The sequence below is a fragment of the Cryptomeria japonica genome, chromosome 4, assembly GCF_030272615.1.
Source record: "Cryptomeria japonica chromosome 4, Sugi_1.0, whole genome shotgun sequence".
NCBI classification, from domain to species: Eukaryota; Viridiplantae; Streptophyta; class Pinopsida; order Cupressales; family Cupressaceae; genus Cryptomeria; species Cryptomeria japonica.
Window position 1 is genome coordinate 133,621,764 of NC_081408.1, and position 13,692 is coordinate 133,635,455.

Consider the following 13,692-nt stretch of genomic DNA (forward strand, 5'->3'; position numbering starts at 1 on the left):
GAGAAGCAAGAGAGCACCAGCATCTCCTAGTATGGAATCAGATGGTGAAGATATGAGACAACTTCTATAAGAACCTATCACAGAATCACCTAGCAATACAGTATCTAAAACATCTGCACAAGCAAATATGGTAATAGACATGGGCTTAGCACCAACAAATGAGCCTAATCCTTGGTTGTTGTTAATACTTTTGCCAAGGGAGACAACTCAACTCCTCCAAATGAGTTAGATGAAGAAAGACTGTGACTTGGGTGAACCCACAATAGCGGGTTACACTTTTTGCCAGCTTTGACACTGCAATTTTCATTTTCAAAAAAAAAAAAACTTCAGATTCAAACATCCATTACTTCTAACCTGTAAGGAAATTGTAGATGAAGTGAACTAGTGATTTGTGTAATTTTGTATGTAGATTCTAAAATATTTTTTTGATAATTTTTGGAATCCATTTTCTTTCATTTTTCTATCTCCTTCGAAAACTAGTTTTTTTCAAAAAACAACATTTTTAAAGAGTGATACTCACTCCATATACCATAACTTTTTTACTATAATAGATATGAATGCGATTCTTTCGAATTTGTTTTTGTAACATCCATATATAGTGTTTTCAATTAGTTCTATAATATTATCTTCAATATTTCATGTTTTATTAAGATTTGAAGTTGAGTTAACTGTAATTTTGACATATGTCCATTTGATATTACATTACTTGTTCTATATGTAACGAAAATTAGTGATTATTATTTTGTTGGAAAGAGGACTTCAATACCTAGTGCGTAAATATTTTTCAAAATTTTTTGGGTGACGTTTACTATTTTTCCATAAGCATTGAACAAAGAAGTTCATGTTCGGTGATAACCCTATATTCATAAGAAACAAAATAAAAATATATTAATGAAATTAAATATATTAAAAATTATAATATCTAGAAATCTTATAATAAGGGATAAATACTTAAAAAAATAAAACTTATAAATGAATTCATTTGACCCCCCAAAAGCTAATTATAAATTGGTTTTTTATCAGCATTTGATAGATGCAAAGGAAACTCCATTGCAAGTATGATTTGGAAATAAAGAGGTTCTATCCAAGAAATTTTGATCTAAGAGCCTTTTATCTAACTCTCTTCAATTAATTACTTCAAATGGGACCTCTTAAATCTTAAATCATTATATTTTCTAAAAAATATATGATTTCAACAAAAATCGGCATGTACGAAAAAGTGGGAACCACCTTTGTGAGTTCACCCACTTATATCAGGCTTAAGAAGGGTATCCACCACACAAAGGAGGTCCACAAATCTACAACAAAATGAGTTACAAGAATAAGAGGGGATAAGTGATACAACCTCAGATGGTGAACATACATAGAAAGTGTGATAGATTTTCACGACTATGAATTCCTATTTGATCATGATGTCAGCCCACAAACAATAGACACGACAAATTACAACCACTCACCCATTGATGATGAAGATATATTGGTTTTGTTTAGGATTCTTTGATTAGATAGGGTTTCATGATTTCCCTTTGATTCTAATTGAATAATTGATGGTAAACAAAAGTAATATAAAATGCTTAATAGTTTAAGTCCACCAAAATGAAATATAATAAAGTTGATTACTCTTTATTTCCACTTCCTTATTTTCTTAAATAGAAACAAAACATAAAAAATATAGTTTACAACTAATAAATTACTATGTTCATTCTTTGGATGTATTTCTATGTTTTTCCTACTAAACTAAGGAAGTCTTATATAATTAAAAGCATAGTACTTGTCTTATTGTGGCTCTCCATATACAAATCACTTAGTACAATCAATAAACAAAAAAATTATTCCAATTATAGCAAGACCCACACACAACAATATCAAAGGATGATAATAAAATTAGTAAACAACTATTAGAATTGTATAAATATGTGCCAAAAAAAAATGGTATACAAACTTTTAAAAAAAAGGCAAATGAGAGTTAGGGATACAAAACCTCCACACAATTGACTTGCTAATTTAATTGCTAATTTAATGCATGTAAGTAGGATAAAGAAAATAGGGGTGACTAGTAGGGAGCTTGCTAAATGGTTATAGTCCAATAAAAATAGAAATTGAAGTTAGATAGTAGGTTTGAGATGCTCATTCTAAGTGTACTTAGAGCTTCACAACAATATTATTTATAAAATTAGATTTTTTTAACTCAAGTCTATAGAAATAACAATAGGCTTTATAAGTCTGAAGCAAGATAATGAACTAAGAATTGGTTCTTTAAGAAAATTGAGTTCATAATTTTAGTCTTATGAAATTCAAAATAAACTACAAATTAAAGATAAAGGTTGCTAAAAATAAGAGGAAACTTAAGTATAAACAACAATAATAACACCAACTCTTCGAATATAAGAAGAAATGTGTTTCATGAATGGTGAGAAGTTGTTTTACAATTCATCTTGCTCAACATCTATTTAGCAATAAATATTAGGAGATGTCTAGAAGCACACAAGTTTAGTATATGATAGAACCTAATCAAATGCCTATTACAAGATAATTAAAATCAAAACATCACCAACTTGGTTGTCATATTCAATCCATAGGTGGTACTATCACAAGACAAAATATACTCACATGAATGTTGCCCAATTACACTACCATGAAAAATATCATAATTAACATTGTAACATAAATATACTAAATAATATCATTATAAAAATAAATAAATATAAATAATAAAACTAAAACCACAATCTTATATCATCCTTCATTTATGGTACCTCTAAAATTAATGAATCTTGATTAATATCATAAATAGAGACCATGACATCACCCTCACCACTTGCAATTAATCCATAAAACTACAATCCTTTCAAATAAAAAAATTAAATGAAAAAATATTAATCATAATTTAAAAGATTGGAGTTTTACAAATTACATACAAGATAGTCAAAAACAATAAACCACTAAAATACAAGTAAAAGAAACAATTATAGTTAATTTATTTTATTTTAAAATATAAATTATAAAATAAAATATTTTTTCCTAGAACCATTTAATATCAATTGTTATATACAGAGTTTAAGAATACCAAATTTAAGAAATCTACACTACAATGACTAGAAATTTTAGATATCAATTGTCATGACTTTAATTTAAAATATTAAATACTAATGGATAATGTTTTTTATTTTAGATATCAATTTTCATGACTTCAATTTAAAATATAAAATACTAATGGATAATATATTTTACTTTAGATATCAATTTTCATGACTTCAATTTAAAATATACAATATTAATAGATAATATATTTTACTTTCTATTTTTCTATTAATATTTTAATAACATAATGATACTATTTTGAAATTTACCATTTCAATTAAATTTTAAAATTAAAATAAATAGAATTATTGAATGATCATTGTTAATAGTTAGCTAAGTTACTCTGTTAATTATCCACAATCATGTTGTTCTTTATTACAGTAATCCCTAACCTCATCAAATTGATGGAAGTCAATTAAAAAATTTGACAAAGAAAAAAATAAATATATGATATGACTTTTTAATTTGATCTAGATATCAATACATATATATATTTCAAAGATAATAAGATTTATCTAAAAATAAATAAATATAATATTTAAATGTTAAAAAAAACAATCCAGTCCAGATAAAAAAATAAAAATAAAAATAAAAAATCAATGTACTCTTTATCCAATACACCTAACGCTGGTTTTTTCTTTGCTTCACAATTTTTAGAACATTCTTCATCTGATAAAAAAAAAACTTTAAAATTTTCACTAATTTTAATTTCGTCAAATATAAAAATAGTCGAACAGAGTTAAGATTATATAATTACCACAAATTGTAGCTAACTATTACATATAACTCAAACTGAAAATAATAAACTGATGTTCAGGAGAAGTTTAATTAACCTACTAGACAATTCAAACTTCCATACTAATATAACTTCAGTGCAAATGTCCAAGCGACCAAGGAACCCCACTGCTACATATTTCCAAGCTACACAAAAAACAGAATCAAACTGACTTTGGGATGGAGAAAGGTTTGCTCTGCACCCACAACAAAAAAAAGAAACAAAAACAATAATTAAAAATAGGTTTACTGCTGTGAGCATTTGAGTGAAAATTTACTCATAAATCAGGGTTGCCTATATTGTATATGCAGTTATCAGATTGTACATTTGACATATATATAAATTAATTGAAAATACAAAATATATTGTATTCTGATTTTTAATTAATTAATAAATATATATAATTTAATGACTGAATAGGTGTTTCCACCGTATAAATCTGTTCTAATTAAAAGACAAAATAGAGAAATGGAAATTGATGTTTTACCCAGATGTGAGTCAATGATCAAGCCAATCCAAACTGAATTGTACTTCCACAATTTCAACTCTGAGCTCTGGGATAGATATTCCTTTGGCCTTCAACCACTGTTTCCCAATCTTCTCATCGCAGATAACATGTTTCAGGGAAGTCAGTCCCAAAACACTTCTAGGCAGCCTCTTCAAACGAGAACACTCTCTCATATCTAACTCACTTAAATTCTTCAGTTGGCCTATTTCCTCTGGAAGTTCTTTCAGACCCACACATACTGAAATGTCCAGATATTCCAACCACCCAAGATTTCCAATTGATGATGGCAGCTCTTTTAGGCCTGGCAGTGCTGACAGCCTCAACACTCTCAAAGAGCTCAGATTTCCAAGGTCATATGGTAACTTTTGAACCTGATGGCAGTTGGTAATAGACCACATGTGAGCAGAAGGCATATAGCAGATATTTGGGGGCAACTCCTCTAAATCACTGCAGTGGTCCATGTTAAAATCATGCAGCTTGGTATTGTTGAATGTGGATGTATTTTTAAAACCTTCACATAAGCTTAAAGATAGCTTCTCCAAGTTCTGCAGTGCTTTGCTCTGTTTTAGTACAGTTGTTGCAATCACTTTCTCCAAGCGGACGCTTTTGAGTTGAGTGAGTGAAGATAGGGTTTCTAAACCTTTCACAGTTGCTCTCCTTGTGCCATAATTGTATACCATGAGAAATTTCAATTTCTTCATGGATTTCAAAAATGGAGGGAGGTAATATTCACTCGCGGTAAAGAGTAATATCAGAGCCTCTGCTTCCGGGAAATTCATCTCGTACCACTGATTTTCCCCCATAGGGCCTGCACGTACAAATCAGAAATGAATTCAATTAGAGAATAAAATATATCGACGAGACTATTGAAGATCACTGTCCTACAATTTATTATCATGTCAGACATGCACATAATACATCCAGAAAATTGGGTATGTAAATTTAACATCAATTAATGACACTTAAGCTAGACGCAAAATTTGGTATAGAAAATTTAAGCTCTATTAAAACATATGTCCAGAATTTCAGATCCCATCTGTCGGAAATCTTGAAACCTACCTGTGTGAACAGAGACAATTTGAGCATCAAACTGTGTATCACAAAATGCCCATGACCCTGGTAAATTAAGCTCTTTTCTGGGCATAAGTAACCTCTTCCTGTGGACTAAATCGCCATGGTATCCGAGATACAAGGCCAAATCTCTCATTACATCGTGCTGATAAAAGTACAGCTCAGAGACACTTCCATGAGAAATTGCTGCTCCGCTCCTGATAAGTGCAACCACCAAGTCAATAATGTTAAAAAAAAAATATATTAACAAAAATTTTATACATGAAAAAAACATGTTTGAGAGCTTTAACTGTGTTTTTTGGTCCATTTTTTTTATTTTCCTCACTATAAATCATAGAATATGATTTGAGACATTGATTCAACAAGAAAAACACAATAAATTTTTTTTTTAAATCTAATTAATGTATCGTAGACAATTACCCTGAATTGCTGGTTAAATTCAATAGATTTCGGCTTGCAAGTTCCAACAGGATGACAAAGGCATCCTGCCATTCCAGATTGCGAAAATAAACCCAAATATCTAGCAGGGCATCAGCACAGATCTTTGTGTCCTCTGGAAATGACCCCAAGTCTAAGAAACATTCTCTCACCACATCATCTAACAAATCAATACTCGTCTCCAAGCATTTGAAAAGCCCCTCTTTGTGATAATCTGATATTGGTTCCGCTTTGGAAAGCTTATTCTTTGCTATCTCCCAGACTACAGGAGGTTCCCCATGCAACGAGCTTGCAATCACCTTAAGAGCTAATGGCAAACCTTTACATTCTGCTTGGACCTGTGATTCATGAAATGGATTAAAATCAGGAGAAATTGTAGGACAAAAAAAATTGCATACACCTAAACCGACAGTTGAGCCCAGTGAGCTGACTCCAGAGATCAAAAATTTGGATCTCTAAATTTTTTATCTAATTACTTGATACAAAATTGCTTGAAAATCTGATTTTATAAATTAATTTTGTCCATAATGATTAATTGACTCTTTTACTCTTGCAAGCCCAGTCCTTATTTCATCCTGCCTAATCCAGAAAAAGTCTAAAGAGGATTAATTTTGCTGTAGCAAAGATTCCAGATATAAAAAATAAAAATAAAAATTATGCATATATAATTTTTGAGGATTTCATCCACTCTCACAATATAGCAAAGAGAGAAAAACAAATACCTCCTTCACTAGAGTTGCATCTACAGTCCATGGAATTGATGTCTGTCCGAATGCCCAGAAGCAGAAAAGTGAAAGAGCATCTTCCTGGCCCAGCAATGGCAACTGATACACTCGAGTAGAGAGGTCTTTTGGTATAATGGAACTGTCTCTAGTTGTGATGAGGGTTTTATACCCTGGGCCTTCAAATAGCAAATTTTCCAGGCTTACTCTGTTCCAGACATCATCCAGAATCACCAGAGTTGGCTTCAAGTTCAGTTGCTTCAGCAGCTGCTCCTGCAGCTGTATATGTGCATCTTCCACATTCTGAAACTCAGGTTTGTTCTTCCCAACTATCTTTTCCCACATGATCTCTAAAATGGTTTTGAGATTTGGGGATTGTGAAACTGTGATGAAAAAAATGTTGTTTCCAAAATAACCTGATCTCCACAATAAACCAAATCTTTAGTAAATTCCTTAACACGCAAGAAAAATAAACTAAAGCAGGCTGCCTCAACGGAAACCAGTAATTAGTATATAAAGCCACACAAAAGCACATTACAACCAGAGATTTACAGAGTACTATCTAAATAAAACAGAGAATGATAACTACTACATAAGATCGTAAACCAGACAGATTTATATTTATAATTTTATAGTCTACTAAAGGAAATCCAAAAGTAGAGTCAAGACAGCTAAACAGTTACATTTGGCTTATGACTATGCGTATGTTAAAAGTTCGTCCCATCTCCTCAGAAAAGGCGAAGAAAAAGCACCCAAAATCTTGGCATATATTGGCATTCAAGGCAGAAACCTTAGAAATTGCAGAGCGCCTTTCAAATGAAAACTTAAATAACAAGAAAACATGACTCAAATTGAGCAGAAACCCCTTTCACCTTTAATTTGAGGATCGTTGCAGACAGTCAAGGCCAACGTCGTTTTACCTCCTCCTCCCATACACTGAACTCCAACGACAGACACTTCATTGTTAAACAAAAGCTCCTTCAAATCCCCAGTGGATTTCTCCAGACCAACGACAATTTTAGATTTTCCATAACCATTATCATGATTATAGCTTGCAGAATCTCCTACAATATCGCAAGAGTCAACCAAATCATCTAAAACCATTTGTTGAAGCATCATGGTATTTTGGGAGGGGTCGTTTGTTAGCATGGAAGCTTGCTTGAAGATGAAATCATTGAGTCCCCTGCTTATATCAGCAGACTCGGATTGGTAATTTTTTTTCAGTTCTTCTAAAAGATCTCTGGTATCAAGCATCATGTGGAGAGGAATCAAGCCCAGGAACCCATTAATATCCTTTTCAAACTTGAGAATCTGCATTGCATACCTATAATTGACAAGCAGGTTGAAAGTACCAATATTTTCGCATTTTTTCACTAGTTCAGCACCTCTCACAAGTGTATTGTAAAACTGGTGAAAAATGGGATTTTGCTTATCCTTGGGCAATTTTAGATCCGAAATATAAATTTCCTGAATGAGTGGGGTTAAAACCTTCAGCTGGGCAGCGGCTCTGACGCTGAGAGTCTTGCAATTGAAAATCTGCATCATGTATATATCTACGAGAGTAATAAAAAACAGTCTTCTTACAGCCTACTTACTTTCCTCTGTTCTCCAGTTTGAAACGTGCCTGCGTACTCAAGTTCTTGGCCAGGAATTCTGCTTCAGTTGAACAAAATTAACGTTCACTAGAATTCTTGAATGGAGGCAGCACTATTCTCAAAGAACGCAGACTGATAATTTTTCGAACAGATGATTTTCTGGTTTAGAAAAAATACCTAGACAATATATTTCAGCCGATACCAGAGATAAAGCTTATGACAGTTAAATAGAGAAACAGAGATTGTCTTCCCCAGTCTAGGATGACGTGTTGTGCTTACGTCAGTTAAAAAATTATCGAACAGTTTAATTTTTTGAGGTGTTATATCCATTCTTACCGCTCAAACTATTCTGGTTTTCCTACAGAGTGATAGCGATGTGTTAGTCAATCGCAATCGGTTATTGCAAAATCGACGGTATAAAACATGCGACTAACATGTTAGTCAATCTGTACTGCTGTTTTCGAGCCAAAATAAACGCGCAGTCTAATTAATAAAAATAATTTATTTATTATATTTATATTTATTAAATATTTGTTTTTATTAATTAAATAATTATTTTATTTTACAATTACTTAAAAAGTATTTTACTTAAAATTTTTTGAAAGAATAAATAATATTTTATTTTAGAATTTTTTTAAATATATAATTATATTTTAATTTTTATATTTATTATAAAAATGTTTGTATAAAATATATATTATATTATATGTAAAAAAAGATATTCCATAGACGTAGACTATTTAGTGTGGGCATTGTCTAGTCGAAGTAACTATTTATCAGGCTGGTAATGAAATTTTTCACGTTGGAAAACAAATTTAGGTGGATTTTAAATGCCGGAAGCGAGTATTTCTCCGGCTGGTAATGAAATTTTTCACATCGGAAAGCAAACTTAGTTGGATTTTAAATGCCGGAAGTGAGAAAGTTGTCTTCAGAGAAAAGTATGGAAGGAAGGTCCGAGAAATCGAATCAGAATCTGAAAGCTCGAGATGGGAATGAGTGTTAAGTCTTTAACGGATGCTACTGCTATAAGTATAGGCTATGCCTCTGTATCTGCTACTACTCAGTCTCACACCATTGTTGAAGTCGTTCAGATGTGTCACAAGCCTGAAAATTTTCACTTGCCAAACAATAAGGAGAAATCAGCATTCTGAACTATCGATTTCAGCCTCTCTATCTTCTTTTAATCTTTTCTCCAGCTCAAGAATCTAGTGGCTTCAAACCTAAATATATTTAGATCTACTTTTCATTCATTGTGAATAGAAGAATGAGTTGAAGGGAGATTGGTTTTTTTTCGTTGACAAACAAAAATAGTTTTGGCTCTGAGAATTTAACCAGCACCAGTTCAATGTCTGATTTCACATGGATATTGCCAACAAAACTTAACTAGCACACACACTATATTGACTACTTAAATCGTTCTATTTCTGATTTCACATGGATATTGCTAATAATACTTAACTAGCACACACTATGTATTAACTACTTAAATCGTTCAATTTCCGATTTCACATGAACATTGTCAACATAACTTAATCAGCATATATTGACTACTAGCTAACTAGCACACACTATGTATAGCACACACTATGTATTGACTACTTAAATCATTCAATTTCCGATTTCACATGAACATTGTCAACATAACTTAATCAACATATATTGACTACTTAAATCGTTCTATTTCTGATTTCACATTGATATTGCTAATAAAACCTAACTAGCACACACTATGTATTGACTACTTAAATCGTTCAATTTCCGATTTCACATGAACATTGTCAACAGAACATAATCAGCACACTATGATTTGCCAACAAAACTTAACTAGTATACACTAAATTTTGACTATTTAAGTCACTTAGATGAGACTCAACCATAGGGGAAGAGCACCAATAGATAACATAGTTCCAATAACTGTCACCTCATTGTCATGTTGACCCCCCAATAGCCGTCATAGTGAAAACACCATTAATAAATTTGTTTTGTACCAATAGCCAATCATTTTTTGTAATTTTTTGTTCATAATTGATCCATTTGTGCACCACTATTGGAACATTTGTGCACCACCATTGGGACATTTGTCAACAAGTACTAGCGATTTTGAGTTGACGGTTACTAGAACATCTTTAGTTCGGTATCAGGCGACACTTTGAAATGTGTACTTTTTTACCTTTGTGCGCATAACTGATTCCACAACGTGCATCGTTACTACCCAGAAGCCAAATCGATAGCTATAAGCAGTTAAGTCGCATACGAAGACAACTAAAAAAAAAAAATCAAAATCCGATGTATCATTTAGGATCTATGGGTGCACGAAGTTAGCTATGACGACTACTGGTGCTATTCCCCTAATTCATCCGCTTATTTTTGACCTTTATCATAATAATTTGGCGGATGCATCAATGACATTATGTCTATGCAGAATCCACTACCTCCCATCCTACACCATTTTCACATCATTTGTCAGTATGATAGTGGTCTCAAGTATGGACATTCAATCACACAATTAGGGGAAAGGACCCAGTAGTTGAGCATGTACCAATTGTTGTGAGGGTTGTTGATACCTTTTGTTCCAAAAATTGAACAAATAAAACCTATTGTTTGAAACAAAAAATATCAATTTTTGTTAGTAAATGCACCAACAGTGGTTAGGAAATGTACCAATAGTTGTTAAGAAATGTACTAATATTGTAAAAAGTAACCAATCAGGTGATGCCATGTCAGCTGCACAACTATTGGGGTCTCTTTTGCATGCCTATTGGTCTCACTTTTTTGGGGGGCTATTTTGGACACCTTGGCAAAAAGCATGTTGATGTGGCATCATATTTGATTATGTGGCCCTGAAACCTTAGTTATAAGCAGGGGACTTGCCAAGTACGCTGCTGTAAAAAATCGGAGTGATTTGAAATTTCCAAGTAGGATTTTGAGAAGCACGAAGTTAGGATGCACAACTACTAAGTCCTTGCCCCTATATTCTTTTCAAATTTGTCTCCTCCCGCCTGAGAACCAAACGCCCGCCCAAATCAAAATGAAAAACACCCAAAAGTTGCGTTCCCATTTAAATCCACAGCGAGATTAAAGGCGTCGACAAACTGGAAATATAAGGCGAGATATTGAGCCAAATGCCACTTTGACACCACATTGCCAAAGGCAAATCTCTTAAAAACGTCCTAAATATCCAGCCCAGTTCCTCCTTGACCAGAAGGTTTTCTGAGTAGCGGCTGGAGACAATAGTTGATCTCCCCTGCACAATTTCTGTTAGCCATTCAAAAATATCTGTGATTTCCCCTGCACACCTCTCATCAATCTCTTTCTTCTTCCTATGCCCACCAGCATGCCGATTCTGTAGATCCAACGCAGCTTTTGCTGTTCTCCGATCTTTTAGTTTCTCCAGTTTATCACTTACACCTTGATCTTTGTATTTATCACCATCTTAATCTCATATTCTTCCAGTGTTGTGTCCAATGTTTAATATGCTTTGGGCTCCTGCTTCCGATAGGGGAGAGGCTTATTTTACCGAGCTCTTAACTTTGGAATGATTTTTTTAATTTTATAGGAATTCGTTTTCTAAGTTTCTTCTTTGTAAGAATGAAATTTTCATAATCCCGAGAGTTTTTGGATTTTCTCATGTTTTTTTACATAAAAATTTTATATCACATTGGATGATCTATTGTCAAGATCAGTGAAAGTGAATTGGATTATAAATAAGTTAGAATGGTAAGAAAGTAAAGAAAGGAAAACAAAATATATCAATGATAGAGATTTCTGCAATCTATAATATAGATTAAGTTGTTTCTGGATTAAATTGTGTGCAATTTTTGTATCAAAGTTTCTGATCACATTTCGTGATCTTCTCACTATCTTGATGATGGATCACGAAATGTGATCTGAAACGTTTATACAAAAAATTGTACACAATTTAATCCAAAAATAGCATATATATATCAAAATTCATTAAAGATGTAAAAAATAGCTCCTCTGAACTTTTGATTCAAAAAATAGTTACGATAAGTTTGAAAATATCAATAAATAATTTTTCATTTAAAAGGCTCATTTATTTAGTAATATTTTACATCTCTAGAATTTGATATTATAAACACAATTAACAATTTAATCAATTTAATCCACAATACTAAACTATCATAACTTTAAAAAATATTGTAATAAAATGTTTTATTTGAAATCCTAATGGTATTGAGCAAAAGATGTGGTGTCTTTGGGTGGACCAATTCAATTAGTATTAATTCAAGATGGGCATCTCTATACTCATGACCAATATTAGGAGTGGTGACACATTTTGCAAAAGTAATCATGTGGTTTCAAATGATCGCCACAACTCACTTGTTAAATAGTGGGTATTTCAAAATAAAGTGTTTATATGTTTTCGTAGACTAGAAATTGCAAGAGGTAAAACCCTGACAACATTGTAGACTCATTGAGATACTATATAGGAAGGTATCTTTGCATAATTGTTCTTCTTTTATCACCTTTTTGTTTCTCCTTAATGCACATGGTGTGAAAAAAATGAAGCTTTCCTACTCTTGTTACATTTTCTTTATTTCTAATTTTTTTTCTAACTTTTACTTTCCAATTTTTTCCATTAAGTCAAGGGTATCCAAGTGTTAATTATTCTTCGTTATTGTCTTTCCCTTATTTTCACTTATTGATAACAAGTGGGTATTTCAACATAAAGTGTTTATATGTTTTCTTAGACTAGAAATTGCAAGAGGTAAAACCCTGACAACCTTGTAGACTCATTGAGATACTATAGAGGAAGGTATCTTTGCATAATTGTTTTTCTTTTATCACCTTTTTGTTTCTCCTTAATGCACATGGTGTGAAAAAAATGAAGCTTTCCTACTCTTGTTGCATTTTCTTCATTTCTAAATTTTTTTTCTAACTTTTAGTTTCCATTTTTTTCCATTAATTCAAGGGTATCCAAGTGTTAAAAATTCTTTATTATTGTCTTTCCCTCTTTTTCACTTATTGATAATGCTTTTATGGTGAGATTTAATACTTTTTTGTGCAAAGAAGTTGCACCTTGTATAATATAGGGATTTATGTTTGTGAAAAAATAAGGTTCACTATAACCACCAATTTTCACTTTTCCATAGAAGAATCAAAAAAATATCTACCATAATATAGTTGAAAACTGTGAATGTCTTATTACTTTCCTTTACTTTATAAGAGCTTAGCTTAATATTTTAAAATTTTTGAGTAGAATTAGTAACAATATTTATAAAAATTGACACAATAATTATGCAAGTAATTTATTTAATCATTTATTTCAACAAGTTTTTTTTTCTAAAAAAAAATGATAAGATTTTGATGCCTAGTGAAAAATTCATTAATAATAAGTAATGTCATTATGACCCTACGAAACCTATAACAATAATTAAATAACATTTTGTCTATGCAAGTTACAAGGTGGATATTGAATCCTTTTATTGAATGATAAGAGAGCATATGATGCTCAAGTAAAACCAAATGTGAACTATGTCT

The 13,692-nt window shown here is 31.8% G+C and overlaps 1 protein-coding gene across 1 annotated transcript; it reads right to left on the reverse strand.

The window, feature by feature from the left end:
- Positions 1–3,766: 3,766 nt before the first annotated feature.
- Positions 3,767–8,401, reverse strand: LOC131050367 (putative disease resistance protein At5g47280). Its single transcript, XM_057984529.2, has 6 exons — positions 7,468–8,401; positions 6,596–7,011; positions 5,856–6,211; positions 5,424–5,632; positions 4,344–5,172; positions 3,767–4,052 (listed from the first exon to the last, which is right to left on the reverse strand). Exons 1-5 carry the CDS (start codon positions 8,138–8,140, stop codon positions 4,355–4,357), a joined length of 2,472 nt encoding a protein of 823 aa, XP_057840512.2. The 5' UTR covers positions 8,141–8,401; the 3' UTR covers positions 3,767–4,052; positions 4,344–4,354.
- Between the last annotated feature and the right edge of the window lie 5,291 nt (positions 8,402–13,692).